We start from the raw sequence: 12,685 nt of genomic DNA on the forward strand, positions 1-12,685 counted from the left end.
TTTCCACTTCCATCCACAACGATCACCGTCCCAAAGAACCCAGAACCACTTTTCACGCCGTTAATGCCGCTTACAACCCCTCAGAACTTGAACCGCTACGCGTCTTGGTTTAGAATGCAGAGTTTGAGGTATCTGAGGTTGTTTCAATTCTGTAAAAATGAGAAGGGAGGCCAGGCAAACACCGAACCTTGGGACACAAACTCTCATTGCTCTGCTGAACCACCCTGCAAGGTGAAGACAAAAAGGCACAGGCCGCCCTGTGAGGGAGGCGCTCACAGCCAACTCTCTTTCGCGGTTCCTCGTCCCAGGCCCGACAGACGGTGGAGCTCCTGGCAGGGGCGGGGTTCGGGGGCCCACCACGCTTTACTCTGGGCCACAGACGTTCCTCAAAAAAACCAGCCGACACACAGCTGTTTGATGGGAAGGTTAAAGTGAAGACCAGATCATTTAATGAGGCAACCGAGACCACGCTCCTTCACGCCGGGATTCCCGGGCGTTCTTTCAAGTTCACATGCCGCGGAGGGAAGGTTTTCGGTGTCAGAAAGGACCTCTCCCTTCTGACACCCACAAGGAAAGCAGGACCAGAAACACCAGTCCATCACAGAAGGAATCCCAGAAGAGTCCAATTTGGAAAGAATTTAATTAACAAAATAAGATGGGGAAATGGTCCCAGATGGGCTCCAGGGAGAGAGGCTCCCCACCCCTGGCCGACGCCCGGCCCCGCCCGGGCAGAACCAGCCCCGCGCCGTGTGCCGCCGCCTGCTCGTGCCGCTCCTCATTACACATAGATTTAAAAAACCAAATGACTGCAGTGTGTCATGAAGTGGCTTCTAGGCCCCTGTGCTGGCTTGGCACACGGACACATGCAAAGCAAGATTTCAGGGCTTCACCAAACAGTTAATTTTGGCAAAAAAAGAAAACAAACAGAAAGCTAAAATTCATAAGCAGAATTAAAAGCCACTGAAGTGAAAACAATGTATTTCTCAACAGTATGGAATGAGGCTACAGCTACAATCTTTTTTTTTTTTCTTTTCAAGTCTCTGCCATCCTCTCCCCCAGCTCGGGTCAAAGTTCATAGCAGCATCACTTGAAGTCCTCTGTCAAGCCAGTGTTCTCTGCCTCAGGGGTCGAAAGAGTTCACAGGTGGAGCTCAGTCCGTCCGCAGAATCATTGGAGGATGCTCACTGTCCTCCTCCAGCCGCAGGGCGCTGGCTTCATCCTCCAGACACACGCCGCCCGCCGCGCCCAGCTCGTCCGCATAGGCTGCAGAGAGACAGCAGGGAGTTCACAGCCCACCCGGGAGCTGAAAATGTCACCTCTCCTCTGAACAGCGAGCTATTTGCAGCCGCACGGAGCTCGAGATGGAGCTGGTTCCTTCCTAAGACCCGCAATCGTCAGAAAGGACATTTCTGCACCGTGACAGGGGCTTCCCAGGGGACAGGCTGCAAACTGTCTTGTGAGCGGGGGCTTGAAGTGCTCAAGCTGCTCAGCAGGGTGCTCAGAACAGGGACGGGGACACTCAGAGATTCCCGTCACCAGAAGGGCCCTTCCCCTCAGAGTCAGAAAGGCGAGTGGCTACAAGTGCGCACGTGAGCGGAAAGACAGCACTGCCCGAGCGGGGTCATGTGGGTCTGGGGGAAGACGCCTCGTGAGGAGTCCCACCGTGTGGAGGGCGCGGCCCGTGGGGAGGTAAGCTTAAGGACATGCACTCGACAGGGCCAGGCTCAGGGCAGGGCCTTAGCCAAGAGGCAGCAAGCAGGGGACAGTCACGTGCCCACCAAGCCTGATGACTATTTCTGTTTGAATTTGGCCTTGAGAGGCCTCGAACACTGGGCTTTGCCACAGTTCCCCCGAGCACGGCTGCTGCCCCACCCAGAGCCAAGTGGCAGGTGGGCAACCCCAGCAGGACACATGAGAACCACTCGGGGGCCTAGTGGGCGTACCTTCTGGGCTGGCGTCCCCGCCCTTACCGAGTGTCGTGGGAGACGAAGGCACGTGAGCACCTTTGGCCGCGGCCGTGCTGTGGGCCTGAGTCACCAGGGGGCAGTCATGGGATGTGGAGTCCAGGATCTCGTTGGTTGTCTCCCCGCTGCCATCCAACCTGGGGACGAGAAAGACCCACAGCAAGGCCGGTCAGGGGCGTGAAGACAACACGGCCGGCGGGCAGCTGGGCCAGACCTGCAGCACAGCGCAGGGGCCCTCGTCAGAGGGACGGCCACGCGCGTGCCCTACACGGTGGTGACTGGGGGTCTGTTCACTGGGACTCTGATGTGCTAGGTCTGATGGAAAAACTTACACCTAGCGAGGCAAGTTATCTCGCTTCTAAGACTGATGATCATGATACAAACTACTGTGTACTGAATAAACAGCAAGGCCCCCTGTACAGTGCAGGGGACTACGCTCAACAGCCTCGGTGACCTACGACAAAAAAGAACATGGAAAAGAACATGTGTGTTTAACTAGAGCACTATGCTGTACACCAGGAACACATTACAAAAGTCAACTAAACTCCAATTAAAAAAACAACTAATGATCATAAACAGAATTCGCTATAAAAACCCAAAATCACCCCCATGTCCATTGTGATTATAGGACTATCACAGTACCACTGTTCAATAAAAAAGCAAAAACAAAATCCACCTGCACTGCCTCCCAATTAACAAGCATTAATTCCTTCTCTTCAAAGGGAGAAGCTGTACCCGGAGAGGCAGCCAGCTCTGGAAGACCGCACACCGCGTCGCGGGCGACCCCGTGTGGGCGTTGCGCTCCTGTCAACACTGGGCCGCATCCTTAGTGGACGCAGCCCCGGGAAGAGGGACGAGCGCTGCACCCGGCCCCTCCTCCTCCATCTCTGCCCAGCGACTGAGCTGGGACGTGGGCAGGCGCGTGGGCGAGTGGGGTCTGCGCCCGCCCCAGATTCTGTCTGGTGAAGCAAAGCTCCCAGCTGGGCACAGGCAGTGGCCCTGGGATCGTCCCTTTGCGCCCCTGGCGGTCGGGGAGCGAGCAAGCCTACGGCAGGCGCCATAGCAGCCGACACACGGAGGCGGCAGGGCCGGCGGGGCCCACTTACTTGTGCTGCTTCATCAAGGTGCACTCGCCTCCCTCCTGGGGGTCCAGGTTGTACATGTATAAGTACCCATCGGACGCTCCCACCAGCAACCGGGGAATCTTCTGGATTCTATGGCAGACAAAAAGTATCAAATTCTAGGACCAAAACTTTCACAAGGTTCTTACTGAACCAGCAGCCCTGCCTTTGGCCCGGCCAGGAAAACCCCAGCTCCTCCCGCCCGAAACGAGCACAAATCCAGTTCTGTGCACTTGATACGTCATCTCTGTGCGAGAGGACGGACGTAACGCCCGCGGTGCTGCTTGACGCCGGCACACCCAGACCACGGGGCGCCCGGTGGGCACACACACACAAGCCCGCAAGAGAACAGGTGGAGACAAAGTCAGCTCTGATCGCTAAGGGTAGACATCTTCCTAAACTCTTCAGCTACGCTAGCTGGAAAAGGAAGTGAAATAATGTCTCAAAGATTCATGGAATCACACACAGGTGCTGTCACTGAATTTCTGAGACCGCCTTTCCCCGCAGGGCTGACTGTGGACCATCCCAGGGAGGTGCATTCTGAAGCTGCCTCGGGCTCCTCAGAGAGCCTCAGACCACGTGAGGCAGCTGCTGCTGGAGGTCCCTGCGGGTTCTGTCTTGATGGTTTCTCATGAACCTTCTAAATGTTCTCAACAAAATCCAAAAGGAAGATCTGGGGGCTGAGGCAGAAGCCGGATCTACAAACAGCCAGGGCACGTGGTTTCAGGGTCCCTCTGCTCCCCTGTGACTCCCGATGAAATCAAAGGTCTAAGCTTTCGGGTTATTCTGAGGCCACGGCCCCCGTCCCCGGCACCCTGGACCTGCTCCTGGCCGGATGTGCGGGGGCAGGGGCGGGTTGGTGGCGCCTGCATTACTCACGTGGCCAGCGCACAGATGTTCTTGTGGCCACAGAAAGGCAGGCGGACCGTGGCGAAGGCTCTGCCCTGGTTGAACATTTCTGTCACTTGGGAGGGCAGGTAGCTGGTAGATGCCATGAGCACCTTCCCGAAGTACCCCGTCCAGGTGGTGGGCTCCTCCTGAGGTCTGGGGAGGGGGGAAACGCCACCAGATGCACAAAGCTGGACTCTTCCATGAGAATGACCACGTCCTGCTCATACAGAGACAGGTATGAGGCCTGAAACTCAAGGGGCAGTTCCCAGACTTCAGGGAAGAGGGGCTACAGAAAACGACGCCTCTCGGGACCCTGGAGACGTGACAGAGGGTCCTCAGAAGGTCTGCAGAGGGGCCCCCAGGTCCCAGAACCCAGAGAAACCGTGCTCCTCTGTAGTGGCCACCTTAGATCGGAGCAAGTGGTCAGCGCCCTGCTAAGTAGCAATTGTGAAGACAGATGCCAAATTCAGGACCTGTCTGCCCAATCCTTCCACGAGGAAGTCTCCAAGAACCTCCTGAGCACAATCTCGGTCGTTACTTTCCCGTAGCCCCACTCTGTTGTTGTTCACCTTGTGCACGTTTGTAAATTGTTCTGAACGCTCCTTAGAGTGACACACGGTACAAACAAACACCACCGACCCCAGCGGGATGCTCGCGCCAAGGTTCAGAGGAGAGAACCCCCCGCTTCACAGCGCACACCCACTGTGCAGACACACCGTAAAACGACTGCTGTGAAAAGGAAAGCGGCCTCTGGCAGGAGGGGACGAGCCTCCCCGCCCACGGGCAGTCCTGAGAAGGGCTCTGTGCGGGGGGGGGGGGGGGGGGGGCGTCGAGAGGGGACCAAAGACACGCGTCTCCCCGCTCCGTGCCTCCTGCTCCCCGCACGATCCCCACGAGAGCACCGCCTGGCCCACCGCGAAGCCCAGACTTGGGGACGCTCCCCCTGCAGCCAGCGCCGGGTCTTCATGGGCAGAAATATCCCCAGGCAGGAGCGCGCCTGCGCTGGTGTTTCCACCGTCAGGGAGACGAGCTTTGTGCTACACTGAGCGAACACATCTCTGCAACTCACTTTTCTTTCACAGTCTCGAGTTTGAAGATGTGCACAGTCTCAGTGTTGCTGGACGCGGACAGGAACATGCCATCCATGCTGAAGGCCAGCGAGCAGATGCTCACACACCTGGGGACGGGCGGGAGGGGCTGAGTCAGGCTGTGCCCTGCACACACAGCGAGGGCCTACCGGCAACCCTCCTGCAGGGGCTTGTTTTGAGGAAGGAGGGTGTCTGAAAGGTGATACCCTGTCCAACCCATTCTTTAACATAACCTCACAAGGCCAATTTTCTTTGCAACTCCAAGTAACACCCGACTTGGAGTTCCTCCTCCATGCCCTTTGGCTACCTGGCCACTGCAGGAAGTCAAGGGCGAGTTGCAGACAAAGAAAACCCAGTTTGCTTTTATGAAAGTGTCCCTTTACCTACCACGACCAGACTCTAAATAAAACCCCACCTTGGCCACCCATCTGGGCTGAAAATGCTGGTGAACTGGGGTCCCCAGTGTCTGGGGTGCCACTGCTGATCACAGAGAATATGGACCTGAAACCCAGACAGAAGCTCCAGAATTGATTCTGGGGATTTATATACTTTACCTCTTCACTCCTCTCCGGAACTCAAAGAGTTTTTGTCCCTCTGGAATGGAAAACACCCTAATCACGGTCCCCTGTGACAGGGAAAGAAGGAAAGACAGGAATTTGAGCCGAGCGACATCTGACTTGTTCTTCTTCCATGCTGAGAACTGAGTGGACAGTGTGGCTTGGACCCGACATACACACCACCTTCAGACCCTTGACACACACTTGCCAGAGCATCCCCCATTCCTCGTCTACTTAATGTTACATCAACCCACTGTAACTCACTACTTATTCTAAACACTATTAGTCTCAAAGTCAAAGCTGAAATATAATAGTTCTGTATTTCCTAAGTTATCTGAAGTTTTTTTCAAGAACTAACCATACACCCTTAAGCACTGCTCCACGTCAGGGAGCACCACCTAGCTCGACCCTCCTGGAGCTCTGAGGCCCTTCTGACATCCTTTCCTCCCACTTCAAGTTGAGCTCCCAATGAGAGCTGATTAACAACTGAGCAGCCGGCAATGTTACTTAATTGCCTAAAGAGTAATAAACCCAAACTTACAAAATGGAAAACCTATATAAGGTCAGTTCTACGACTGAGACACAAGAAAATGTGACTAAATGGCGAGTTACGGCATATACCCTGCACAGGCATGAAACAGTCTGAAGAAGGCGGTTTCCCCACCACGCCTCTATTTCCCACCTCCTCCCAGATCCGTGGGCGAGTGTGGATGGGGAGACAGGACCAGAACGTCTGGGAGAGTAAACAGGAGAAAACAGCCATGAACGTGAGAGTGAATACTTTCAACAACTGAACAGTAAAAGGAAGCTAGGGGCTAGACAGAATACAAACTTGTGGTTGCCGGGGCCGGGGGTGGGGGGCAGACTGGGAGTTTGAAATTTGTAGATACTGACTGGTATATATAGAGCAGATAAACAAGATTATACTGGATAGCACAGGGAAATATATACAAGATCCTGTGGTAGCTCACGGTGAAAAGGAATGCGACAATGAATATACATATGTTCATGTGTAATTGAAAAATTGTGCTCTACACTGGAAATGGACACAACATTGTAAACTGACTATAACTCAATAAAATAAAATTAAAAAAAAAAAAGAAAGCCAGGAGCTACGGTAATAAAGTGACACAAAGAGAAGCAGACTGACCGAGTGGAAAGTCTTCACATAGGTAGTGCTCTAAGCCTGCGGGGTAGGAAGAATTATTCAATATTTAACCTCATACCCTACAAATTTTAGAAGGTTCAAACCGTTAAATATAAGAACCATTAGGATTATGTCGTGTTTACAAATAGGAGAGAAAAAAAACCCTCATCTACAGACAGCGCAAACGCAGAGCAGCAGGAACTGTTCACAGAAGCCATGGTAAAGTCACACAGCGGGAAATGTGCAGCCATTAGGAATTAGGCTGGGATAAAACAGGCTCCTTTTTGAAAATATTACAGAAGACAGTGGTTCTCTCTGGCTTAGAAGGACATCAACCAAGTCTGTGATTCTTGAGAATTAAGGGGATAAAATAATTAGTGCATTCATATCCAAAAATTACCATGGCAAAGGTTTTGCCATTTGCAGCCTCAACTTTTAGGTTTAGAGATACTTTCGATGGCACCTGCTGTGCAATGTAACTAAGTAAGGGCTGCGGTCACAGCGTGACTGCTGCTCCCAGGAGGCAAGGCTAAGCCACACAGCTCAGCGAGGCCACGCACCCGGCTCGCGGCGGGGCTGAGAGCGCCGAGCCGCTCTAATGCCAGGAACTCAAAGTATTCTGTTTAAAAGCCAATCAAGAGTTTGCTTTTTATAGTCTGGGAAAAAAACTGTTCTATTTTTACTGGCCATAAACTCCATAAAGCACTTTAGAGCATTTTAAGATCTAATAAAAACCACAAAGATACGACTTCGATTAATCAAGGGATAACAGTCTCAGGGCCACTGTGACCCTCCCAGGGGAGAAGAGAAGGACGAGGTGGCACTGGCACCATCCAGCACAGTGTCTGATGTAAAATCAAACTTGGAGTCTAGTTCTTTGCCGCTGCCCAGATGGGTGACCCTGGGATGATGACTTAACCTCTCTGAGCCCTCAATATAAAGCAGGAGGCTTCCCGTGCAAGGGGGTCAGAGGTGAGTATCAAGGGGCTAGTGAGTGGTACGTAAACAGGTATCACAGAAGCTGCGGGTCAGTGGTGAGAAGACCCCACGGGAAAAGTAAAGACGTGAGCTGACTTTCTTGTACCCCACTGGGGGGCTGGTTCAAGGGCAGAGACAACTTAGGAGGGGAAGCCACTTTGGATTTTCGGTGAGAAAGCATCGAAGTACCACAAGGCAGCGGGTCCCTGAAGGGCAGGCACCACGCTCAGCGGGAGGGACAGGCCAGGAGAAGGAGCGGGAGCCCCAAGAGATGCCGGGCAGGGGCGGGGCCGTCTGGAGGAGAGCAGAGCCACAAGGAAGGAGAGGGGAAAGGAGGGAGCACCCGCCAGTGTCCCGGGGCTGAGGAGGGCCAAACGGAAAGGACTGTCAAAGCCACTCCGTCGTACGTGCAGGGAGCTTTAACGGGCCATGTCTTCTTAACCCAAAAATTCTCACCGGAACTCAAGCCAGTATTTAGAGATGCATGTGAAAAATTTACACATAAGACCTAAATCCACATATTGAACATACGCTCTATGTTCAAATTATTATTACTAATACGTATCAATATATCCTAAATACTGGAAACAATATAAATATCTCCAAAAGATGGTTAAATAGACGCCAGCTGAATACTGCACAGCTATTCCGAGGGCTTAACTCCGGCGCGCAGGGCTGTGAGCAGCCCCTTCTGCCTCTCCCCGGACACACGCTCCGGGCTGCACACCTGACAGCCTGTGAGTGGGCTGATACAAAACTGCCCTGGTGACTTGCCTGGGTGGACAGAGGGGAGAGAGTCTGTTGAAACCTCTGACCTGGCCTCCTCCCGGCTCCAGCAGACTCACCTTCTCGGAAGCAGTGGCGAGCTTGGTTCCACTGGCATCAAAGGCCAGCGCGGCTAACGGGCTGTCGTGGGCCGGGATCATGTTGGCAGCTCTCTGGAAGGTAAACCGACAAGGTGACTGCCGGCCGTGAGGCTGAAAACACCCACCAGCTGCTGCTAAGACACCAGAGCGGTTAATAGACCACTAAATCCATCTGACTTCCTTGGGGAGGGGGTCCAAGAAGATGCTGCTCCAAACCATAAAAAAAGTGAAGTGATCAGTCTCCGCTCCTTCCAGCACCCCGGTGGCCAGACGCTCGGGGCTGGGGGACACGGGAGCACAGCCGGAGGCAGGAGGACCCAGACCTGCTTGCCCACAGACAGCGTGGCCGTGAGCGCTGCGCGGCTGGGATGGGGAGCAAGGCTGCCAGAGGCCCCAGGGCGCTGGTTTTAGGAAACGGGAGGTTTTCTCAGCGAGCTCCCCAGGGGCGGAAGAAACCTCACCAGGTTGATGGTGTCGAAGACCTGCACCTCCCCGATGGTGGCGCTGCCGGGGTACGCCAGGTAGCAGTGCTCGTTGCTGATGGACAGGGCGCACAGGCCTGCGGGCAACGCACGGAGGGCACACGCGGGTCAGTGCCAAGGCCTCGCTCCGCACGTGCCGCATAACTCAGCGTTGACCTCACCGAGAATGCAGGAATCACGCTGAGCCCCGGTGCAGCGTGGTCGCTGCCCACCCCCCAAACTGCCACCTCAGGCGATGGCAGGGTCACAACAACACATGGAGGGCCTTGGGTCGGGAATGATCAGCAACCTCAGAACTGGAGGCCGAGCAAACCGACCTGTGTGGCCACAAGGCCAGCGTCAGGGGATGGCAGCCTGGTTTAAGATCAGTACTTCTAAACCTCTGTCTGTGGAACCTTAAAAAAAGAAAGCCTCTCCCCTACGCTATCTTTAAAGGCAGAGTCACGGAGGAGACTGCCGCGTCCCGGGGGCTTACCCGCGGGGTTCGGGGGCGTCTCCCGGATGGTGTGCAGCACCTTCATGTCCCGGATGTTGTGTATGTACAGGGACTCCTCCAGGCACACTATCAGCCTCTGGGGAAGAGACGAAGCACAGAGGGCCAGCCGTGAAGGAGGAGCCAGCGCCACACACTCGCCCCCGACGCGGCGCTCTGTGCCCCTTTAGAGCCCCGTGCACACTGGACCCTTGTGGCACAGGTACCGGGCAGGCCCCTCACCTACAGTCCAGTGGCGCCCAGAGCCGGCCCGGCTGCCCCCACAACTATTTCTGCCACTCGTACTAGGACATCTAATGATGCAATTTAATTCAACATAACAGAAACGAGTCAGCTCTGGCTAAGAAAAATTGGGCTTGTTTTTGTCTTGCTCTCAGCCCTCCCTGCATGAAAACCAGGTTGAGGGCTCTGGACAGACCCAGTGAAGGCGCACTGCTCTCAAAAACTGATGCTGAATGCGGCTCGGCAGGGCGACAGTAAGACCTGGGGATTTTTTTAACATATAAACATTTATTCTGCACTCAGATTACTCAGCAGGTGTCTAAGTTCTAGCTCCATGTTAGAGAAGAGGGACGTGCAGCTGACGAGCCACGGGAATGGTTCCCTGAGAGGGAGACCTGGCCCGCCGTGGCTTGTAATTTGCCATCCTAGCCCACCCCGTTCCCACCACGCCAGTGGGCTCCGCTGTGACAACTCCGCCAGACCCGACCTCTCAGACCCCTGGCCGTCACTCCTCGGACCCACGGCAGTGCACAGAACCCTGGGCTGAGGGCAGAAAAGGCTGAAGGCCCTTAAGGGCAGTGCTGTAGTTGTGAATAAGGAAAAGCCACGAGACCGTCTCGTGAAATAAACTCAAGGACTGGCCACCAAGTCCACACGCCCGGCCACACATTCTTGTGAGTTTTGAGAAAGATACAAAAAAGTAATAAATCCTCCATCTTAAATTAAAAGTTAAATTAGCAGTTGAAAAAAAGGGAAAAGATGCTCACAGATTTTTTAAAAAAGTAACCTTTATAAAAATGAAAAGTAAATAAATGATGATTCCACTCTACGGCTGAGCATTCAGACAGAGCAGCGGGGAGGCCGCGTCTGGAGGGACGGGGAAAGCACTGGGCAGAGGGGAGGGCAGCGTCAGGACGGAGTGGTCTGAGCAACACTCCTGAGACCAGGAAACAGCACCGGGTCAGGATGGGGTGAGGTGAGCGGGCACCAGCCAGAGGCCGAGGGCCCAGAAACACCAGCTCAGGACCATCTGCGTCTTCCGGAGAGGCGCTGGAGGAAGGGGCATGGCGGGGACAGCCACAGAGAGCCACCCCGAGACACCTGCGGTGGGCCGGCACCCAGCCGTGCGCAGGTCGGAGCGCCGCTCACCTGCCGGTTCAGCCTCACAGCCAGGATGGTGTTGGAATAGCTGTAGTTGCAGATCTCGGTGCCCTTCTTAAAGTGGCAGACTTTGAGCTTCCTGGGAGCTTTGAGGCTCACGATGGCCACTAAGCTGCTGGAGAACAACCTTTCCACGATGCACACGTCTTCAGTGTCAGCTGAAGGGGGAGAAACAGACACACGTATGTACCCGCGTCAACAGCACGACATGTTCGCGGGCATGGACCGTGTCACGTCCGCCAAGCAGAGCACGTGAGGGCCGTGGGGGCGCCGGGGACAGACTGGGTCAGGTTCACGGCACACAGCCCAGACAGGTCGCTCTCAGGTCGCCCTGCTTTCTGCAAGGAGGGCTGCCCCCCAACCTCTGTCATAGGGAGGCCTCCCCACTCCACGCCCACATCACCTTGTCACTGCCCCTGTGGCTACCTGTGATCACCTTCCTCCTCTGCTCACCAGGGGCTCCATAAACACTCCGGATGTGAGCCCCGCCAGGACAGAGGCCTTGTTTCCGGGTCCCAGCTGGACCCTGGCACTTAAAACAGCAGCTGACACGTGCCGGGCCCCCCACAGTCCTGGAAGGACTCAGTCCTGGGAGGCCTGCTTTCCTCGCCCGTCAGTGGGGCTCACGACTAGTCCACACCCTCTCGGGAGGGGCTATAGTCAGCACTCTACCCCGTTAGCTCCCTGCCCCCCGCTTCTGGTGGGGGGCGCCCCACTCAGAAGGCTAGGTTCTAAACCACATGTGTGCGCATCCTGCATGGAACAGAACAGATCCAGGAGACCCTCTGCTGGCAGGACTTTACCTGCCACCTTCGCTGACCGCCTGCACACACCCCACCCTCCCTCCTCCCCGTTTTGTTTTACTGATAATTAACCTGAGGCAAGTTCAGATGGAGGGGCAGAGAATTCCGGAATGGAGGAAACTAGAGCCGAGAATCTAGACTGCCCCAACACGTGGCCTGTCACCAAAGCTGCAGAGGGCTCAGCTGTGCCAGGCGCCAAGCACGTCCCCACTCATGAACCCAACAATGACCTGAGCGTGGCTCGGAGGACAGAGACACCCAGGAGGGCCAGCCCAGGGGTCCTGAGAGGTCTGACCATCCGGAGCCTCGGGAATGTTTCCACTGTGGACAAGAATGCCCCTCTGTGACAACTCACACGAAAGACAAAGGACGGAGCTACTCGAAAAGACTCCTTCCAGTAAGCCCCGACACTGAACTTCACGGTGTAACTTACAAACCAGCAGCATCTCGGCGGAGCGGCCAGTCCCTCCTGGGGTCTGACGCTCAGCTGACGAGCACGGCGCAGAGTGACCACGAGCATAGGAGGATGGGGACGGCCTGCTCGCCCTGGCTGATGTACTTAGAGCACCTGACCCGCAGCCAAACTCAGAAGAGACTGGCATCACCCAGGGTGCGACTATTTGCAGCAAAAGCTGCTTCCCTCAGGACCGACCCTTGCATTCTCTGATCAGCCCCTGCCCCTCGGGAAGCTGACAGGGAGACCCAAGTACACCCAGGGAGAGCCAGCTTGGTGAGCAGTGGATGCGGTGGCCTGGGTGGAGCCGGGAGGACCATCTGCGAGGCTGCAGTCCCCGGGTGGCCATGAGTGTTCCAGTGGGGTGGCCGATGCTCGGGCCCTGGGCTGAGGGGCCTTTCTTCATCACTGTCCAGCATCTCGCTCTGCTGGCTCTCGGTTTAGTGACCCCACCTTTT

At 55.3% G+C, this 12,685-nt stretch overlaps 1 protein-coding gene across 1 annotated transcript in view; it reads right to left on the reverse strand.

Moving 5' to 3' along the window:
* Positions 1 to 621: 621 nt before the first annotated feature.
* Positions 622 to 12,685, reverse strand: part of WIPI2 (WD repeat domain, phosphoinositide interacting 2) — a 29,099-nt gene continuing 17,035 nt past the window's right edge. The window contains exons 3-12 of the mRNA XM_031471341.2: positions 10,959 to 11,128; positions 9,570 to 9,666; positions 9,074 to 9,171; positions 8,592 to 8,684; positions 5,619 to 5,689; positions 5,046 to 5,153; positions 3,965 to 4,129; positions 3,071 to 3,178; positions 1,971 to 2,101; positions 622 to 1,263 (exon numbers count right to left, since the gene is read on the reverse strand). Of these exons, the coding sequence (XP_031327201.1) occupies positions 1,151 to 1,263; positions 1,971 to 2,101; positions 3,071 to 3,178; positions 3,965 to 4,129; positions 5,046 to 5,153; positions 5,619 to 5,689; positions 8,592 to 8,684; positions 9,074 to 9,171; positions 9,570 to 9,666; positions 10,959 to 11,128 (1,154 nt within the window). The 3' untranslated portion in view covers positions 622 to 1,150. The remainder of the gene's footprint in view (positions 1,264 to 1,970; positions 2,102 to 3,070; positions 3,179 to 3,964; positions 4,130 to 5,045; positions 5,154 to 5,618; positions 5,690 to 8,591; positions 8,685 to 9,073; positions 9,172 to 9,569; positions 9,667 to 10,958; positions 11,129 to 12,685) is intronic.

This window comes from Camelus dromedarius, chromosome 24 (genome assembly GCF_036321535.1).
Source record: "Camelus dromedarius isolate mCamDro1 chromosome 24, mCamDro1.pat, whole genome shotgun sequence".
Classification (NCBI taxonomy): domain Eukaryota; kingdom Metazoa; phylum Chordata; class Mammalia; order Artiodactyla; family Camelidae; genus Camelus; species Camelus dromedarius.